At 57.1% G+C, this 18,706-nt stretch overlaps 8 protein-coding genes across 8 annotated transcripts; 5 read left to right on the top strand and 3 right to left on the bottom strand.

The window, feature by feature from the left end:
• Positions 1-351: 351 nt before the first annotated feature.
• Positions 352-3,245, top strand: KRP23_10798 (SCY1-like protein 2; the record flags this gene model as incomplete). Its single annotated transcript, XM_067881291.1, has 2 exons — positions 352-2,679; positions 2,766-3,245. 2 exons carry the CDS (start codon positions 352-354, stop codon positions 3,243-3,245), a joined length of 2,808 nt encoding a protein of 935 aa, XP_067741552.1.
• A 270-nt stretch (positions 3,246-3,515) lies between these two features.
• KRP23_10797 (60S ribosomal protein L13a) lies at positions 3,516-4,749 on the bottom strand (the record flags this gene model as incomplete). The annotated part of the gene is made up of 3 exons (XM_067881290.1): positions 3,516-3,818; positions 3,889-4,058; positions 4,611-4,749. The coding sequence occupies 3 exons, from the start codon at positions 4,747-4,749 to the stop codon at positions 3,516-3,518; spliced, it is 612 nt and encodes a 203-aa protein (XP_067741551.1).
• Positions 4,750-4,957: 208 nt separating this feature from the next.
• Positions 4,958-6,503, top strand: KRP23_10796 (Peptidyl-prolyl cis-trans isomerase CYP18-3; the record flags this gene model as incomplete). The annotated part of the gene is made up of 5 exons (XM_067881289.1): positions 4,958-5,002; positions 5,101-5,874; positions 5,939-6,008; positions 6,078-6,235; positions 6,327-6,503. The coding sequence occupies 5 exons, from the start codon at positions 4,958-4,960 to the stop codon at positions 6,501-6,503; spliced, it is 1,224 nt and encodes a 407-aa protein (XP_067741550.1).
• A 54-nt stretch (positions 6,504-6,557) lies between these two features.
• KRP23_10795 (uncharacterized protein) lies at positions 6,558-7,874 on the bottom strand (the record flags this gene model as incomplete). The annotated part of the gene is made up of 1 exon (XM_067881288.1): positions 6,558-7,874. The coding sequence occupies one exon, from the start codon at positions 7,872-7,874 to the stop codon at positions 6,558-6,560; it is 1,317 nt and encodes a 438-aa protein (XP_067741549.1).
• Positions 7,875-8,106: 232 nt separating this feature from the next.
• On the top strand, positions 8,107-9,982 carry KRP23_10794 (Dihydroxy-acid dehydratase; the record flags this gene model as incomplete). The annotated part of the gene is made up of 2 exons (XM_067881287.1): positions 8,107-9,562; positions 9,648-9,982. 2 exons carry the CDS (start codon positions 8,107-8,109, stop codon positions 9,980-9,982), a joined length of 1,791 nt encoding a protein of 596 aa, XP_067741548.1.
• Positions 9,983-10,308: 326 nt separating this feature from the next.
• KRP23_10793 (Dihydroxy-acid dehydratase) lies at positions 10,309-12,176 on the top strand (the record flags this gene model as incomplete). Its single annotated transcript, XM_067881286.1, has 2 exons — positions 10,309-11,761; positions 11,842-12,176. The coding sequence occupies 2 exons, from the start codon at positions 10,309-10,311 to the stop codon at positions 12,174-12,176; spliced, it is 1,788 nt and encodes a 595-aa protein (XP_067741547.1).
• A 178-nt stretch (positions 12,177-12,354) lies between these two features.
• Positions 12,355-14,955, bottom strand: KRP23_10792 (RUN and FYVE domain-containing protein 1; the record flags this gene model as incomplete). The annotated part of the gene is made up of 1 exon (XM_067881285.1): positions 12,355-14,955. One exon carries the CDS (start codon positions 14,953-14,955, stop codon positions 12,355-12,357), a length of 2,601 nt encoding a protein of 866 aa, XP_067741546.1.
• Positions 14,956-16,624: 1,669 nt separating this feature from the next.
• On the top strand, positions 16,625-18,666 carry KRP23_10791 (putative 4-coumarate--CoA ligase 1; the record flags this gene model as incomplete). Its single annotated transcript, XM_067881284.1, has 7 exons — positions 16,625-16,831; positions 16,895-16,946; positions 17,013-17,232; positions 17,307-17,409; positions 17,485-17,694; positions 17,778-18,008; positions 18,088-18,666. 7 exons carry the CDS (start codon positions 16,625-16,627, stop codon positions 18,664-18,666), a joined length of 1,602 nt encoding a protein of 533 aa, XP_067741545.1.
• Positions 18,667-18,706: the final 40 nt, after the last annotated feature.

Genomic DNA, 18,706 nt, shown 5'->3' with positions numbered 1-18,706 from the left:
CGGTCCTTCTTATGGAGAAGTTCTCAATGAAGCCCGCGTGTCTGTCTGCGCTGCAAATTGCGTATAGATTACTCCTGAGGTGAATCACGGTATCACCTCGCATCGAGATGCCCACACCAGCCCAGCGCGTCCTTGGACTAGGATGATTGCCTCATTGCCTTCGGTAACGGATCTCTGACATGTTGCAGGGTGGCTTCAACCATGCCCCAACACCAAGCATATCCCGGCAATGCATCACCGTGGAGTGTAGCCATATCTTTCCCTAATTTTGGTCGTCATTTCATGATTTTTCCTCGAATCGAACTGACACGCGGGAAGGCGACGCACTCGCTATCGATCCCCCAGTAGGCCATGAGCATGCTGAACCGCTTCTCGAGCGCCGTGCAGACGGCCGTGTCGGGCGCGGCGTCGGCCGCCGTCTCCGGCGCGCAGAACCTGCAGGGCATGCTGAGCGAGGAGTACCTGAAGCACTACGAGACGCCCAAGGACTGCACGGCGTCGGGCGGCCATGAACTGTCGTGGAAGATCTTCCCGGCCGTGCACCGCAAGAGCAACCACGAGTACAGCGTCTTCCTGTTCGACAAGGACGAGCTCAAGCGCCTCAAGAGCAAGGAGGCACAGGACCGTGTGCTCGAGATCCTGCGCCAGGAGATGAAGACGCTGCGCGTGCTGCGCCACCCGCACGTGCTCAAGGTGGAGGAGGTCTTCGAGGAGAGCCGCCGCTCGCTGTGCTTCGTCACGGAGCGCGTCACGTGCTCGCTGGCCAACGCCTGCAAGAACTTCACCAACGTCGCCAACGTCACGCCCGAGGTGCTGGAGATCGGCCTCGCCGAGTTCGAGCTCGCCTGCGGCCTCATGCACGTGGGCGAGGCGCTCAGCTTCCTGCACCGCGAAGGCCGCCGCGTGCACCTCAGTCTCGGGCCACAAAGCATCTTTATCACGCCCAAGGGCGAGTGGAAGCTGGGCGGCATGGGCTTTTGCAGAGTTATGGAGCCCGGACAGACTTCGCGCAGTGAATACTACAGCTTTGACGCTTCGACGGGGTCCAGGAACCCTACAACCGGAGCGATCGAAGGCAGCTGGGAACCGCCGCTCGAGTACTGCGCACCTGAACTGGTCACGGAGCCGCGCCAGTTTGATAGCAAGGCCGACATGTTTTCGCTCGGGCTGCTCGTGTACGAACTGTTCGTGCCGCCACGTGCTGACGGCGGACGCAACCCTGTGCTGGACGTCCACGACGGCAATAAGATGACCCACGGCTACAAGGTGCAGTCTCTGCACCCCATCTCGTTCCCGACCTCGGTGCCGACGGCGTTGCAAAACACGATCCGTTCGTTGCTATCGCTGGAGCCGACAAAGCGTCCGGAGGCGCGCGCATTCCTCGCGTCACCGTTCTTCGACTCGGGTCCTATCAAGACGCTGCGTATGCTGCAAAGTCTGGTGGAGCAGGAGCCAGCAGCACAGGCAAAGTTCCTGACGACGCTGCCTGACGCTATTGATGCTTTCTCACCCCGCGTGCTGCGTGATATGGTCCTTCCGGGTCTTCAGTCGGTCGTGATTAACAAGGCGGTGGCTCCGTTTGTGATCACGCCGCTGCTTAAAATTGTGGCCAAGGTGGACAAGCAGACGTTCTCGTATTCGATCGCGCCTATGATGGTTTCGCTGCTGGCCATTACGGAGCCGGTGCAATGTATGCTCATGTTCGTTTCGGAGCTGGAGACACTCATCCCGAAGGCGGAGGACGGCTACATTCGCGACCACATTGTGCCGATGCTTTGCCGCGCCTTGGACAGCACAGTGCCTGAGATCCTGGACACGGTACTGAACAAAATTGTGGACCAGGCCAGCTTGTTCGAGTACCGCATCTTGAAGCAAGTGATTCTGCCGCGAGTGAACAAGCTCATCCTTACACCCCCGCAGCCGTCAGTGCGGATAAACGCATTGCTTTGGCTTGCAAAGTCTTTCCACGTATTCGACAAAGACCTGCTGATTGAGAGTGTGTTGCCTACTCTCCAGCAGACCCTCCAGGAAGATAAAACACCCGCCGCGTGCATGTGCATCCTTGGATGCTACGACAACCTTGGCAAGCACCTGGGCCCCGAGTTCGCTGCGAAGTTGATAATTCCGGCAGTGGCTCCGTTGCTGTGGGAGCAGACGTTGAACAACTCACAGTTTGACATGGTGTGCGAGAAGATTCAGGACATGCTTAAGGCTGTGATTAGCGAGCGCGACAAGTCGTTCACTTCGCAGAGCTCTGTTAGCTCCGTGACCACTGGCATCACAGCTGCATCGGGAATGTCGGACGCTGTTCGTGCAGCGGAGGCGTCGAAGGAGCGGGAGTCTGGTGTGGCTGCCGCAAACAAGCTTTTGTCGGAAGAGTATGTCCCGAAGAAGAAGCCGGAGCCCGAAGCTGCGCCAAACCAGCGACCTGAACGGTACTCGGACGACCCGTTCTATCTGGGCAATTCGAGTTCATCTACTAGCAGCAGGACACAGAGTACGAGAACGGAGCGTCGAGACTCAGGTAGCCACCGCGAGTCAGCGGCAGACCGGGCTGAATCATTTGCGGCACGCCGCCGCGCAGGCAAGAAGGGAAGTGCGCGATCTAACCGTCGCGCGGGTGCCAAGAAGGACGATGGAAACGCTGATTTGCTTGGTATCGACGCATCTGCTGCCAAGGTGCGTTCCAAAAGCTGTCTGAACTGTGGTGTTGAGTGATGCGTATTGTTTCTCACTATTGTTGCTGTCTATTTGTTTTCACGCAGTCATCCAGCACGTCAAATGACCTACTTGACACAGGAAACCTGCTCACGGCTCTGCCTGCTGCACCCGCACCGGCTCAAGCACCGGGGACTAATGGGGGCATGTTTAATGGCATGAGCATGAGCGCGAGTGCTGATGTTCAGTCTGGGGCACCAACGTACACGAGCCAGAACACGATGGGGATGCAAGCCAGCACTGTGGGTCAGCAGCAAGGCATGGTGCCGTACGGCCAGAACACTGGAATGGGCAACGGAATGATGAACCAGCAGCAACAGCAGCAGTACAACCACCCAGGCATGATGCAGATGACGCCGTACGGTATGCAGCAGCAAGCGCCGTTGAGTGGTGGTGGCTACGGCCAGAACAATATGGGCCTTGCCGGCCCTGGTCAAATGCTACAGATCCAAGCTTCTGGGTACGATGCGTACGCACCACAGCAGCAGCAAAGCGGGGACAAGTTTAGCGCCTTCGACGGCTTGTAGTCAGCATTTTGATTTTCGTGTTTGTAGAAGCTAGGAACGATGCACAGGATAGCGCAATGATCAACATTGACGACACTTTCGCATGGGCAAAAGCAGGATTATCCGACTACGCCGTCGGATAAAGACCACCACAAGGGGAGCAAAGGCCGAGAACGGTGAAATTTCCTCAAACGTTTCCATTGTAATTAGAAACAAGTGACGCAATTGCGTAAGCGTCTGCTATTGTTTTCCAAGGTGCGAACCAAGAAACCAACCGAAGCAGCCACCAACTTAAAGAGCGTGGCCGTACTTGGCAAGCGTGGGCTTGAGCTCCGAGTTCTCGGCGAAGACCTTGGACTCGGCCTCTCCAAGACGCTTCTGCTGGGCAACCTTCTTCTTGTAGAAAGCGTCGGACTTGAGCACACGCTTGGCCTCGAGGCGCTTGACCAGCTCGGCGTGACGCCAGCCGACCTCCGAGGCAAGGGCGCCAAGGACGGTGTAGCGGCGGTTGGCCTTCAGGCGCAGCACACGCAGAGCAGCAGGGACGACCATACGCTTCTGCTTGTCGTACGGCGACGGGATGCCGTCGAACACCTGAAATTAATAAAAAAGTAGGTCATTAGCTCATAGTTGTAAACGCCGTCTCGACTTGACTAGATCGTACCTTAAGGCGCTGGAGGGCGGCGGCACCACGGGCCGTCTTGTGCGGCAGCATGCCACGGATCGTGCGCCACAGCATGCGCGACGGGGCACGGTAGTGGATGGGGCCCTTCTTGGGGTTGGTGGCCGTACGCTTGTTCAAGAACTGGAAGAACTTGACTTTGTTGCGCACGTCTGTTGTATCGTGGACGCAAGAGCAGATCACATGAGTAATCCGTTCTCAAGACCACACAGCAGACGGCATGACACACCGCTGCTTCACCACGACAACATTCAGAGATGTCGCGCAGATCCGCAGGGTGTCTGCACGCAGCGACTTTTGCATGTTTGGGGAGGTTGCACCGAATTACATCCGTCATTTCCTCGTCTGAGGCGACTCGGCCCATCGCATCAGCTACCGCCTTCACTCTGTTCCGCATCTTCACGCTTCACCTCGCAGCAAAATCCGACACGGAACGCAGCATCCGGAAGAGACCACAATACGACGGACGATCCTCGAGTCGACACAGGCGGTCGTCGGAAAGCCGAACGCACTCAAGGCGCAGCACTCCTTGCCACACTTAAAAAATCTCTACGAGTGCAGACACTCCTGTTTCTCTGTGCGACGTGACAGGCCTGGGTACACACACGGACGCCCATGGGCAGCGAGCTGCTGGACGTGTGCGAGGACGCGGCGCTGTCTGTCTCTGAATACAAAATTCCTTCACTAGCAGGGGGAATACGTACGCGAGCCGGAGATCTCAAGCTGCTCGCAACGCACAGCCACGACGTGCTGGCCCTGCAGGAGCTCCTTGGCGATCAGGGAGGCAAGACGGCCCACCAGGTGGCCGCGGCAGTCGACGATAATCGGCTTCTCAAACACCATTTTCTGCAACGAGGTTTCACCGGGGAAGAAAGAGGAAATGGAGACCGCTGCATATGCACGAAGAGCTGCGAGCCACCCGATGCCAGTCGCTGTCCCTGGCCAATCGCTGGCTCGCGAAAAGTTTCGGCGAATCACTACGTCGTATTTAAAATAAGGTGTCGTACACCATATGCGTGTATGACACATAAGCCACAATTCTGACGCGACCATGGCGGACGCGGAGCTGCCGAGGCACCCGCTGCGCCTGTTCGATGTGAGTGCTGGACAGCAGAGAAGGCGGCAATAGTGCGCTGGGGGTAAAATACAGTGACTGATCTTCTTATGTGGTTGCTATTTGTGCGTGAATCGCAGTGGAATGCCGACGCCAAGGTCGTGACGGACCCGGAGAGTGTGGCGCTGGCCGCGGCGTTCAAGAGCAAGTCGCTCCAGAAGTGGCAGGAGGCCAAACAGCTGCGCAACGAGCCGGTGCTAGATGAACTGGAGCGAGCAGCGCAGGACGCCAAGCGGAAGCTCAGCTCCTCGGGCGGCTCGAGCCTCAGCGGCTCCATCGGCCCCGACGCCGCGTTCCGGCAGCGCTCGCAGCAGTCGTGGCGCAAACAGCACCAAGAGCTGGTGGACGAAGCTGCAAATATCGGAGAAAGACAAAAGGCTTCACGTAAGATGGATGGCAGCTTAGAAGCGAGCCTCGCGGAAAAGCTGCTGCGGAGAGGCTACGGCTTGGGCTCCAGCCAAGCTAAAGCAGTCACACGTGCTGCTACTGGAGGCACGGTGACGAGCGAGGGGGTTACAGCCTCTCAAGGGCCTCGATCTGCGTTCAAGGATCGGTTGGTGGGCTTTTACACCCGGTACAACCCGACAAAGCTGGATGCAGTTGATCGCACGCTGGAGCTGTACGCGGGTCGTGAAGAAGAGCTGTTTCAAAAACTTCACGAGCGTTATGTGACTGACGCCGGGCTGAGCTTGAAGGAAAGGAAGAAAAAGTTCATCACGAAAGACACGGACCCCACTGTGTACATGGACATCTCGATCGCTGGAGCCCCAGCCGGCAGGATCATCATGCGCCTGCTGAAGGATGAAATCCCGCTCGCTTCCGAGAACTTCCGCGCTTTATGCACTGGCGAAAAGGTGTGATTCTGAGTAGCCACTTTTGGTGTGTGTCCTTTATACTTACTTGCTGCTTGCTATGTAGGGCGGAATCCTGCACTTGAAGGGCAGCAAGTTCCACCGCATCATCAAGAATTTTGTCGTCCAAGGCGGAGGTAGAATTTTTGTGACCATTCAAATTTATTTCATCCTATATTATGCTGACCTCGTTACTGTTTTTGTAGATTTCACAACGGGTGACGGAACCGGCGGACAAAGCATTTATCGTGGTACTCCTCATGGAGATCTGTGGGGTAACTTTAAGGATGAAAAGTTTCTCCCACACGACGATGTTGGGCTTCTGTCGATGGCCAACGCTGGCAAGAACACCAATGGCTCGCAGGTACGAAGTGCATATCGTGATCCTTGCTAACGTTAACACGTGTGATGGCGGAGCACTAATAATGTTCTCCCTCCTGCTTGATGATGCGCAGTTTTTCATCACAACGAAGGCAGGCCTGAAGAATCTCGACGGGAAGCACGTGGTCTTCGGCGAGGTGATTGAAGGGCTAGAGGTTGTGGATGCGATGCAAAATGTGCAAGTTAGCAAGGGCAATAGTCGTCCTCTGTCCGAAAATGAAGTTGCGATCGTAGATTGCGGAGGGATGTAGGAACGCGCTTGCTGTGGACAGATATTATCTCAAAGGTGAATCAAGTGTTTTCATTTAGATTAGCAAATGTGCTAGATCTTTCTTCACGACTACTTTGTGCTTTCCAGTTCCGTCAACGTTGCGGCCAGTGTCTTGGATGAACGCGCCGCCCAAGCGAACTCGAGCCTTGTGAATACCAGTTGATAGCTCGGCACGCTTCACGGAGGATGAACGCACTGACGCAGCTGCCGGCTGTCGGAGTTTGCAATGCGTACCTCCTCCGTATGCTGCAGCTCGCAGCGTTTCCTCGTCAATTTCATCGGCAGTGCACGATGAGTGAGAGCCTTTCGTGTTGCTGCTAACCAGACGATGAACCTGATCGCTTTGAGTCTGCAGTTGACCGCCGTCACGCACGACAGCACTAACAGTTGTCAGACGGTGGTCAAGCTTCTCCAAAGATTGAAGTAGTTGTCGCTCTTCGGCAGATGTGGAGTCGAGTTCATCAGATGCACTTCCAACAGCAGGAGTGCTGGTGTTGCGTCCATCCAGCTTCTTTGAAAAGTTAGGTTGGCCGGACCTAGATACACCACGCGTAGGTGCCTTTGCGCAGGGAAGCATCGTCGCTTGTGCTAATGCTGTTGACACGCTTACACTGCCGCTGGACAGCAGCGAACCTGACTTCGGCGTCTCGGGCACTGTAGCCGACGGTAGAGCCAGCACGCTTTCTCCAACGGTGAACGCTTCATCTCGTAAATCCGTCCTTGAGCTCGGCAGATGAGAGACTGGATGATGGAGTCGAGCCGTAGTGTTCGATGAGCTGAGTACTTCTCTGCTCAACTCGCTTGCGTGCGGAGATCTTGTCTGGTGGCTGATCTTATCTCGCGTCGATGTGGTGCGGTCGGTGACTGCATGCAGCTGCCTGCGCTGCTGCACAAGCCTCGGAATCTTGGACTCCTTGCCGACAGCATCGAGCTTGAAATGCTTGCCCTGCGCCAGTGCAAGCTCCTCATCTCGCGTCTTGAAGTGCATTGGCCCATCTGCTGATGTTGGTGATAGCGCTTGCTCTTTACTCGGCATTTTCAATACGGACATGGAGAGGTCGAGACTGTCCGTGAGCCTGATCTTTCGTGTTCTACCTCGTCCGCGTTGCTGCCTTGCCCGTAAATGCTGCGACGGACTGCCATCGCCGTCACTAGGCAAGGAGCTGGTGCTGTCCGACTGGCGACCATCGCTGTCGTCGTCTGACCCGCCACTCGAAAGCTCTGCCGGGGCCAAATCAAAGTCGCGAGTGACTGGAAACTGCTGCCGCCTCCTCCGCCTAGTCTCCATGGCCTCCAGCGTGGCCGCCACGTGCTTGAAGTCGTACTCCTCCTCCACATTGTTGCGCTGCATCGGACCACCGGAATGGCAGGAGTTTCGCTTCAACACATGGAGCAAGAAAATTCTTAAGGCCCCGCTTTTTCGCCAATCCCAAGACGCTTTATAATTATCGCCCAATCAGTGCAATTCCGTATATAACACGAATTGGTGTTTGGACAAACATTTCATCCAGTCTCTGCACCACCAGCATCAACCTCGCTCCCGGCCGCTCAGTCTCCGATCCGACCGCTCGACAGCAAGAGAGATGCTGAGTAAGACCATGCTGCGCCCAGGCGCCTCAGCACCGCTGCGCAAGACGCTGCTGCAACGCGCCTTCGCCACCGCCGGAAGCGACACCCCCAAGGCCGTCGACGGCGTGCGCATCAACCGCTATAGCGCCACCGTGACGCAGCCCAAGGCTCGCGGCGCTTCGCAAGCCATGCTGTACGCCACAGGAATGAGCGAGGACGACATGAACAAACCGCAGGTCGGCATCGCCTCCATGTGGTGGGAGGGCAACCCGTGCAACATGCACCTGCTCGACCTGGCTGGCGAGGTGAAGAAGGGCGTGAACGCGGCGGGTCTCGTGGGGCTACGCTTCAACACGATCGGTGTGAGCGACGGCATCAGCATGGGCACGGATGGCATGAGCTACAGTCTGCAGTCGCGTGAACTCATTGCCGACTCGATCGAGACGGTCATGGGCGGTCAATGGTACGACGGCAACATTTGCATCCCTGGGTGCGACAAGAACATGCCTGGGTGTGTCATCGCCATGGCGCGCGTGAACCGTCCGTCGCTGATGGTGTACGGTGGCACGATCCGCGCTGGTTGCAGCTCCAAGGGTGAGACGCTCGACATCGTCTCGGCCTTCCAGGCGTACGGTGAGTACATCGCTGGCCGCATCACCGAGGAGGAGCGCCACGACATCATCCGCAATGCCTGTCCTGGTGCTGGTGCGTGCGGTGGCATGTACACAGCCAACACGATGGCTACGGCTATCGAGACGCTGGGTCTGAGTCTCCCGTTCTCGTCGAGCTTCCCTGCCGACTCGGTCGAGAAGCAGGGCGAATGCTTGAGCGCCGGCGAGGCCATGAAGATTTTGCTGGAGAAGGACATTAAGCCGCTCGACATCTTGAGCCGCGAGGCCTTCGAGAACGCCATCACGGTTACCATGGCTCTGGGTGGATCCACCAACGCCGTGCTGCACTTGATCGCCATTGCTCGTGCTGCCAACATCCCGCTCTCCATCAACGACTTCGAGGTGATCAGCGAGCGCGTGCCATTCCTGGCCGACCTGAAGCCCAGTGGCAAGTACGTGATGGAGGACATCCACCGCGTGGGTGGCACGCCTGCCGTGCTGAAGTACCTGCTGAACCAGGGCTTCATCCACGGCGACTGCCTGACGGTGACGGGTAAGACCCTCGCGGAGAACCTCGAGAACGTGGCTGACTTGACGGACAACCACGAAATCATCCACCCTGTGGACCGTCCGCTCAAGTCAAGCGGCCACCTGCGCATCCTGCGCGGTGACCTCGCTCCGGAGGGTTCGGTGGCCAAGATCACCGGAAAGGAGGGCCTTGTCTTCACGGGCACGGCCAAGGTGTACGACTGCGAAGAGGACATGATGGCTGGTCTGGAGAAGAACGAGATCACGAAGGGCAGCGTCGTCATCATCCGCTACGAAGGCCCGAAGGGCGGCCCCGGCATGCCGGAGATGCGTAAGTCTCCTGTCACCTGCTTCCGGTCTTGAGATGTTTGAGTTGTCTGTTTCTGACTTGATGTGTTTTGCGTTTGCCACTTCAGTTGCGCCTACGTCGGCGATCATGGGAGCTGGACTCGGCAAGGACGTCGCCATGCTCACGGACGGCCGCTTCTCCGGCGGCTCGCACGGCTTCATCATCGGCCACATCACCCCCGAGGCGCAGGTCGGCGGTCCTATCGCTTTGGTGAAGGACGGTGACAAGATCACTGTCGACGCCGAGAAGAACCGCATCGACCTGGTGGACGTCACCGCTGATGAGATGGCCCAGCGCAAGAAGGAATGGGTCGCTCCTCCGCTCAAGGCCACGCGCGGCACGCTGTACAAGTTCATTAAGAACGTCAAGTCTGCCTCCGAGGGCTGCGTCACCGACGAGTAAAAGCCGTTCTGCGCGGGGTCGTACCAGTCTAAACGCGACAAATATACGTTAGAAGCTCATCAATAACCTCGTCCTTGACTCCCAGGGGGAGCACTCCAAGCAGTGCTGCCAGCAGCGGCAACCGCCACACGAAAACTCGGGAATGATCGAGCGGCTCACGTTGAAGTGCGCGTAATCATCGCATTCAGTGTGCGCCACACATCATCCCGTTTCTGCCCCGTTTGATTGGCCAAACGCCGACCAAACCACCGGGAAGTGATCCCAAGGTATCTAACGCCAGCCTCATTCCTCCAGACGCCTCGGACCTTGTAAGTCCCTCTCAAGAGATGCTGAGCAAGACCATGCGCTCCGGCGCCGGCTCGCCTGTGCGCCAAACGCTGCTGCATCGCGCCTTCGCCACCGCCGGAAGCGACGTCCCCAAGGCCGTCGACGGCGTGCGCATCAACCGCTACAGCGCTAACGTGACACAGCCCAAGGCCCGCGGTGCCTCGCAAGCCATGCTGTACGCCACAGGAATGAGCGAGGACGACATGAACAAACCGCAGGTCGGCATCGCCTCCATGTGGTGGGAGGGTAACCCGTGCAACATGCACCTGCTCGACCTGGCTGGCGAGGTGAAGAAGGGCGTGAACGCGGCGGGTCTCGTGGGGCTACGCTTCAACACGATCGGTGTGAGCGACGGCATCAGCATGGGCACGGATGGCATGAGCTACAGTCTGCAGTCGCGCGACCTGATCGCTGACTCGATCGAGACGGTCATGGGCGGTCAATGGTACGATGCCAACATCTGTATCCCTGGCTGCGACAAGAACATGCCTGGGTGTGTCATCGCCATGGCGCGCGTGAACCGTCCGTCGCTGATGGTGTACGGTGGCACGATCCGCGCTGGCTGCACGTCTAAGGGGCAGACGATTGACTACGTATCTGCGTCAGAAGCGTACGGCGCCTACCTGACCAACAAGATCACGGAGGAAGAGCGTCATGACATTATTCGGCATGCTTGTCCTGGTGCTGGTGCATGCGGTGGCATGTACACAGCCAACACGATGGCGACAGCTATCGAGACGATGGGGTTGAGCCTGCCGTACTCCTCCAGCGCACCGGCTACCTCGGAGGAGAAGCAGGATGAGTGTCTGCGTGCTGGTGAGGCGATCAAGCTGCTACTCGAGAAGAACATCCGACCGCTTGACATTCTTTGCCGAGAGTCATTCGAGAACGCCATCACCATTACCATGGCACTGGGTGGATCCACCAACTCGGTGCTGCACCTGATCGCTATTGCTCGTGCGGCGGGCATTCCGCTGACTATCGACGACTTCGAGAAGGTCAGCGAGCGCGTGCCGTTCCTGGCCGATGTGAAGCCTAGTGGACGATACGTCATGGAGGACATCCACCGTGTGGGTGGCACGCCTGCTGTTCTGAAGTACCTGATGAAGCAGGGCTACATTAACGGCGACGTCCTCACGGTCACCGGCAAAACGCTGGCCGAGAACCTCGAGAACGTGCCCGATCTCTCCGACAACCACGAGATCATTCACCCTGTGGACCGCCCGCTCAAATCAAGCGGCCATCTGCGTATTCTGCGTGGCGACTTGGCTCCGGAGGGCTCGGTTGCCAAGATCACCGGCAAAGAAGGACTGAAGTTCACTGGTACGGCTAAGGTGTACGACTGCGAAGAAGACATGCTTGCAGCTGTGGAGAACAACGAAATCACAAAGGGCAGCGTCGTCATCATCCGCTACGAAGGCCCGAAGGGCGGCCCCGGCATGCCGGAGATGCGTAAGTACAATTATCCTGCTGGCTACTCGATGTGAAGTACATGTATACGTCGTTACTAACGATTGGTGATGCTAATGCAGTTGGCCCTACGTCGGCGATCATGGGAGCTGGACTCGGCAAGGACGTCGCCATGCTCACGGACGGCCGCTTCTCCGGCGGCTCGCACGGCTTCATCATCGGCCACATTACCCCCGAGGCGCAGGTCGGCGGTCCCATTGCGCTCGTGAAGAACGGTGACAAGATCATTGTCGACGCCGAGAAGAACTGCATTGATCTCATTGAGGTGTCTGCCGAAGAGATGGCCCAGCGCAAGAAGGAATGGGTCGCCCCTCCGCTCAAGGCTACCCGTGGCACGCTGTACAAGTTCATTAAGAACGTCAAGTCTGCTTCGGAGGGCTGCGTCACCGACGAGTAAGCTACCGGTTAGCGTGGGAGTCGTAATCGTCAGGTGAGCGGTGGTTAGCCACACAAATGTATATGCGTAGAGTTGACAGGCAAAAACAACAAGGTTCGCAAATGTGAAAACTCAATTCCTATCTTACTAACGAGAATGAAACGTGTGTACAAAATGAAATGCTGCTATCCACCGACGCCTACTGCGGCGATCCACCCGTCGCGAGTTGTTGTTGTGTGTGATAGGACTTCAGCAGTAACTTGCGCATGCGCTCTTGGGCCTCATAGTATCCAGCACTCCGCTCACCGGTACCCGAGCGTGTTGAGACCGTTGTCGGATTCAAGTTGACGGTCGATGGCGTGGCCATGGGAGGCATCTCATCTTCCACAATCTCGTACACACGTCCGACCAACGCCTCGGACTCTGCGCTTCGTTCCTTGGCGCCATTGCTGCTGTTTTTGCCGTTGCTGGTAGGCCGGTCAAAAAGCATCGCTGGATGCATAGGCGGTGGTGGCGGTGCTCGCTTCCCCGTAAAGTCAGCTTCCTCGACGACGTTGTTGGTGCTTCCATTGGAGCTGTTGTTCTTGTTGCTGATGTTGCGCTCCATCGTCGTGACTGCGAGTGTGGCGAGCCGCTCCATGGTGAATGCACAGCTTGCTCCGAGCGTGTCACGCTTGGCGAAGTCGGCAACGCAGACGTAGCCTAGCTTCTTGCCTGCGCGCGAGTAAATCGGACAGCCGGCAAAGAAGCGGATACCTGGCAGTGCGCGTGGCGAGAAGAATTTCAGTGCCTGCTTGTCCACGTTGGCGTCCAGTACAATGGCTGGAGTGGAGCCCATGATGTTCTCGATGAAGACCGACAGCTCCTCTTCGAGCGCAGAGTTCCCTTCGAGCCCAACGGCAGAGCTGATGAAATGGCCTTTGTCATCCAGGATCGAGACCGAAGCAATGGGACAGTTGAGTGTCTGGCACGCCAACTCGCACAGAAGGTCGAACATGTTGCTGTTGCTACCGATTGATCTCTTCTTCTGCTCCATGGCACGCAGCTGGGTCTTCAGACAGCGCTCATCGATGAAGTCGTCGTATTCTTCCGTCGGAGAGGTCAGACACGCCGACATGGGGTGCACCACCGCGGTGACCTCGTTGACGTCGATGGAGGCATCGCTTACTTCGGGACCGTGGCTGGAGATGGTATATTCAGTGAAAGAATCTTGTGTCGAAGCCAGCGGGGCATCGAGATTGCTATCGTTGGAGCTGCAGTTCGCTGTGAAGGAGCTCTGCGTGCGGTTGTCGTAGCCCACCGGTCCACCAAAAGATGGGGCCAAGTCCGAGGTGGTGCTGTGGCTGTAGCTGTCTTCGTGGCTATTCGCTTGGTTGTTCTCGGTGTATGAAGAGCGGGCAAATGATGAGTTCGCGGCTGCTGATCCGAGGTTGCTGAGGCTACGCGCACGCACTAAGTGGTCGAATACGTTGGTCTTGGCGAGCTGCTTGAGTGGTGTGGTGCGCGCTCGAATGGAGCAGACCTTGCAGAGCCGCAGCTTCGAGTAGCCGATCGCCGGCAGATCAATGGTCTCAACTGTAGAGCAGTCTGAGCACACGAGCTCACCACATCGGCGGCAGTGGTGCTTGCGTCGAAGCGCGTGGAAGTTGCGCGTGCAGAGGTTGCAGGTGGTGCGCTCGTTGTTCTTGACCCACGTAGCTCGCTGGATGTAGAGCTGGTTGCTCATGCGCAGATCCTCCACAATACCCTGCAGCCGATTGAGGCAGCTCAGCAAGATAGCACTAACCATCGAAGCGTGCTTGGACGGAAAGCTGCCACACACGATGACCTCAGTCTCGTCCTCGGAGACTTTGCGCCAGAAGACGCCCAATTTCGTGAGCTTGGTGCGTGCCACGTTGTGAGTATCCTTGAGTTCCATGCAGCCGACGCGATCGCCATCAGCTGCCGTGAAGCACCACACGTGCACACGTTGCCGAGGCTCGGAGTTGGGCACATACGCCAAGGAGAGATAGTCCACGAGACACACGTCTCGTTTCCCTGAAAGCCCAGTCTCGAAAGCAGCCCATTTCACGGTCAACATCTCCTCTGCTTGTTCGCCCAGTCCATCCGCAGCAGCGGCAGCCTCTTCTTTCAAACGCTCCTCTGTGTTGGAGCTGCTGCATTCCGATGGCAGCTTTCCTGAAGACATGTCCACCGAGCTGGCCTCGGAGTTTCGACGCTGGTACTGCTCCGCGTTGTTGCTCGTCCCCTTTTCCCAGACACTGCCGCGCCTTCCTTCATTTTCAGCGGGCATGTCCTTGTCCACGGAGTTGTTGTCTGTGTATTCCCCGCTGGCACTGCCTTCCGGTTGATTGTCAAAGCGTTCCTGTTGTTGAACACCGTCAACAGAGCTGTTGGTGGTCGACGTGGAGTTCGTGTTGGCATCTTTGGGCTTAGTGACGTTGTGGAGAATGAGAGTGTCGACATAGTACTTGCCGAAGCACTTGCGCATGAACTCGCGCCAGCTCTCGGAGTTGGTATTGGCGATCACCTGATTGACCTCGTGCTCTTGGCAACGCAGGACGGTGGCTGCACGCACGAGGCGGTAGGATACGGCCATGTTGCTCGTGTCCTTGCGGATCTGCGTGCCGTCCTTCTCGGGTGGAACGTATCTCCACTGGTCGTTGAAGGACTGGTTCAAGCACGCGAGAGCGTTCGTCTTGGCTAGTCGGTAGAGCTTGTCGTTCTTGAATTTGGCCAAAGGGAGGCTGCGGAAGAAGTCGGATCGCAGTGGGAAGCCTGCATGTCCGTGGTGGTTCATTTGAACCGAGTTGATCGTCGTGTCTGGAACGCGGCGCAAGATAGCTGAGGTACTAGAGCTCCAGGAAGAGCGCCGTTGGTCGATGTCGTCGCAGGAGGCGTGAGATGTCCAGCGCAAAAGCCGCAATGAGACCGATCGTTTCGAGGACAAGCGACCATAAGCTCGAGTTTCCGACGAAGGACTATCACCCACATGCCGACTCCTTGGAAACCGTTGGCACACAAAACGCCATGGCGTTTTCTACTGTTCATTTGGCGAAGGAAAATGGTAGAAATGGGAAGAGCGGGGAAGGCACCCGCAATGGAAAGAGGCATCTGCATCCTGGATTGACTACAGTTCCGCACTGCTGTCCGGACGTCGGCGTCGGCATCGTCACCCAGTCCGCCCACTTCAAGCGGAGCCCCTCGTATCGATGGTCGCTCGTGACTCAAAAGCAGGCACCGGACGTCGCTGCCAACGAAGGATGTGCGTCGGTGCTAATGGTTTTGGGTCCAGTGCTCGAAGCAAGCACAAATTGTGCTGCATAAGGTAAAGCGAGGTGGAGCGCGTCGGACAAAAGCCACAGCGTATTCGACTGCACTTGGCGCCTGAACATTTCAGAACGAACCGTTACCGCGACTTTGCGGAGCCCTATATGCGATAACAGTTCCTGCGCGCGTGCGAGAGTGTTCGCGTGTGCTACACAGCTCCGGCTTTCACTGTGTGTATCTCCAGGCTTCAGCGATGGCCACTAGGCAAACTGCATGTAGCATATCGACTCGAGCTGGATGCGCTATCGTCCAAGTCCGCGGCGCGACCCTGTCAAGACTTGTTTCCGACACCCGAACGCGACGATCACCTACGGCGCTTTAATCCCTCGACGTCAAGGCACAAAAGCAACCAACTCTCTCAAAGCACGTCATGTCGATGGCATTGGCATCGCCTTCCAGCCTCGGCGACTGGAGGGATGCAGTATCGCTCTTCTCGATTGCGCTCACTGAGCATTGCTGACAGAGCGGCGGGCGATTTGAAAACATGACGATGACATGACCCACTCCTACCAGCTTCAACATGTTGACCTCGGGATGTCGATGAGCATTGCTTGCCGACAGCTCGATCCATGACTTGTACTCAATGACCAGGTTGCATATGAACGCGTCGAAAGCCCGCATCGATCCACCGGTTCCGCACCAACACTTCGCTCGAGCGCTCCACCTCCGCTCACGATTCCACTCAGTACTGCGATCAGAGAGGAGCTTCTGGGCGGCTCCAACCGCAAGGCTGCACAGATGGATCAGCTCCCGGAGCCCTGCAACCAAGCGCAGCAGAACCAACAATACGATCCGCAGCCTCCGGGCTCGGCGCGTAGTTGCCCCCAAGCCGATCTATTCCCAAATGGTCCAGCCTCCGCCCCGGTGATTTGCAAACGCGGCTGATTAGCGACGGATTAGCGACGAACAACTTCAACATGGTTTAACAGCCTCCCATTGGCCAAAAACGCTGTTTGTTTGACGCATGCCATAAGTTCAACTCGACCACGCGCCAAAACTCGACGTCACTCACGATTTTGCCGTCCACCGCCCAAGTCTCCTCTGCAATGCTCGCTCGCCGCCTCCTCCGCTCGGTGTCCGCCCGCGCTGCCGCCCCGCGCCTGCTGCGACATCCGACGCCGCTCTTTCGGTCCTTCTCCATGATCGTGCACGAATCTCCGCACCCGGAGGTGGCGATCCCGGATAAGACCATCTGGGACATCGTGGGCGACCAGCTTAGCGTCCACGCGGACAAGCCGGCCTTCATCTGCGGCCTTACGCACGAGAAGCTGTCCTTCAAGCAGTTGCACGAGCGTGCAAGAAGATTCGCCATTGCGCTCGCCAAAGACGGTGTCAAGAAAGGCGACGTATGTTAATATCGGAGGATGTTAGTGTCTGTAGACAAGACTGACGCTGTTGTGGCTCTGCAGGCGGTCATCTTGCACTCTTTCAACTGCCTAGACTACCCCACGGCCGTGCTCGGTACGTTATTTGTAATGTGAAACGGATGCAAAGGACGGATTGCTGACTGTCGTTCCGGTGATGCAGCGCTCACGTCACTGGGTGCAGTGTGCTCTCCTGCGTCGCCCATGTTTCTACCCGACGAGCTGGCGGTGCAGATCAAGGCGGCCAATGCGAACTACATTATCACGCACAAGGAGCTCGAGAAGACGGCGGTCGAGGCTGCCAGACTGTGCAATGTCGGCAAGAAGTGCATCTACACCATGGGCCACAGCCAAGAGGCAGGAGAAAATCTCAAGAGCATCGAGTGAGGGCTTCGTTGATGGGTTGGAGGAAGTAACGAGCGGGGTGCTGACCGTGTCCTTTGTGTTTGTGCTGCAGTGAGCTGACCCAACACGATGACAGCACTTTCCAGTTCGAGAAGATCGACCCGCAGAGCAACGTCTTGCTGCCGTTCTCGAGCGGAACGACGGGCGTCCCTAAGGTATACTTTGAGCGCTGGTTGTCTTCAAGGTTGATTTAAAGTTGACCAATTCACATTGTTTGTGATGACACTTAGGGCGTCGCATTGAGCGCGAAAAACATTCTGTCGAACGCGCTTCAGGTCGACCAAGTCGAGGATCTGGGCGGATACTCGCTCGGCCTGTTGCCGTTTTTCCACATCTACGGCATGATGCTGCTCCACCTGTCGCTATACCAGGGCGCTGCCAAGGTGGTCCTGCCTCGGTTTGATCCTGAGACTTTCCTGGAAGCGTTATCTACCTACAAGGTAAAGTGCAGCATGTTTAGCTATCTTGTTGGGTTGCGCACGGGTACTGATCCTTCGTTGATGCTTGCAATTGCAAACTGTAGATCCGAGCAGCGCACATTGCTCCTCCCGTTGCACTTTTCCTGGCCCACCACCCTCTGGTTGAGAAGTACGACATCTCGTCGACTGAATTCCTCGTGTCGGGAGGCGCACCGATGGGCAAGGAGGTGGAGAACCTTGTCAAGGACCGACTGAAGGTCACTGTGAAGCAAGCGTACGGCATGACTGAAGCCTCGCCGGCTGTCAACTATGCCGAGGACGCCTACCGCAAGCCGGTAAGAGTGCTGTGGATCTCTTGAATACTTGCGAAGCTGAGATGACTAACAACACCGCTGATATGTTCGGCCACAACAGGGAAGTGTTGGCCGTTTGCTGCCGAACACCCAGCTTCGCGTGAAATGCACCGCCAGCGACAAGGACCTGCCTGTGGGTGAGCACGGAGAATTGCTGTACAAGGGTCCGCAAGTCATGCTCGGTTACTCGAACAATGCCGAGGCGAACAAGAGCGTGTTCACCGAAGACCGCTTTTTGCGCACTGGTGACATCGGCTACATTGACGACGACGGCTTTGTGTTCATCGTGGATCGCGTGAAGGAGTTGATCAAGTACAAGGGCCACCAAGTGGCGCCAGCCGAGTTGGAGGACGTGCTGAACCACCACCCGCAGATTTCTGATGCTTGCTGCGTCCGAGGCAAAGACGCCTTCGGCGAGGAGATTCCCAAGGCGTATGTGGTGTTGAAGGATCCCACGAACGCGGCTAAACTGACGGAGAAGGACGTGATGGACTTCGTCACCTCGAAGGTTGCCCCTTTCAAGAAGGTGCGACAGGTAGAGTTCATTGACGCCATCCCGAAAAGCGCTACCGGCAAGATTCTTCGACGTGAACTCCAGGTTTTCGAAAACCAGAACCACCAAAAGGTGAACGCCGCCTGAGAAGTAACTTAGCAAATAATCACATCGGCGTAAAATATAG

This window comes from Phytophthora ramorum (genome assembly GCF_020800215.1).
Source record: "Phytophthora ramorum isolate Pr-102 chromosome Unknown Phyram_PR-102_s0010, whole genome shotgun sequence".
NCBI classification, from domain to species: Eukaryota; Oomycota; class Peronosporomycetes; order Peronosporales; family Peronosporaceae; genus Phytophthora; species Phytophthora ramorum.
The sequence above is the reverse complement of the archived record's forward strand: the minus strand, read 5'-3'. Positions and strand labels throughout refer to the sequence as shown.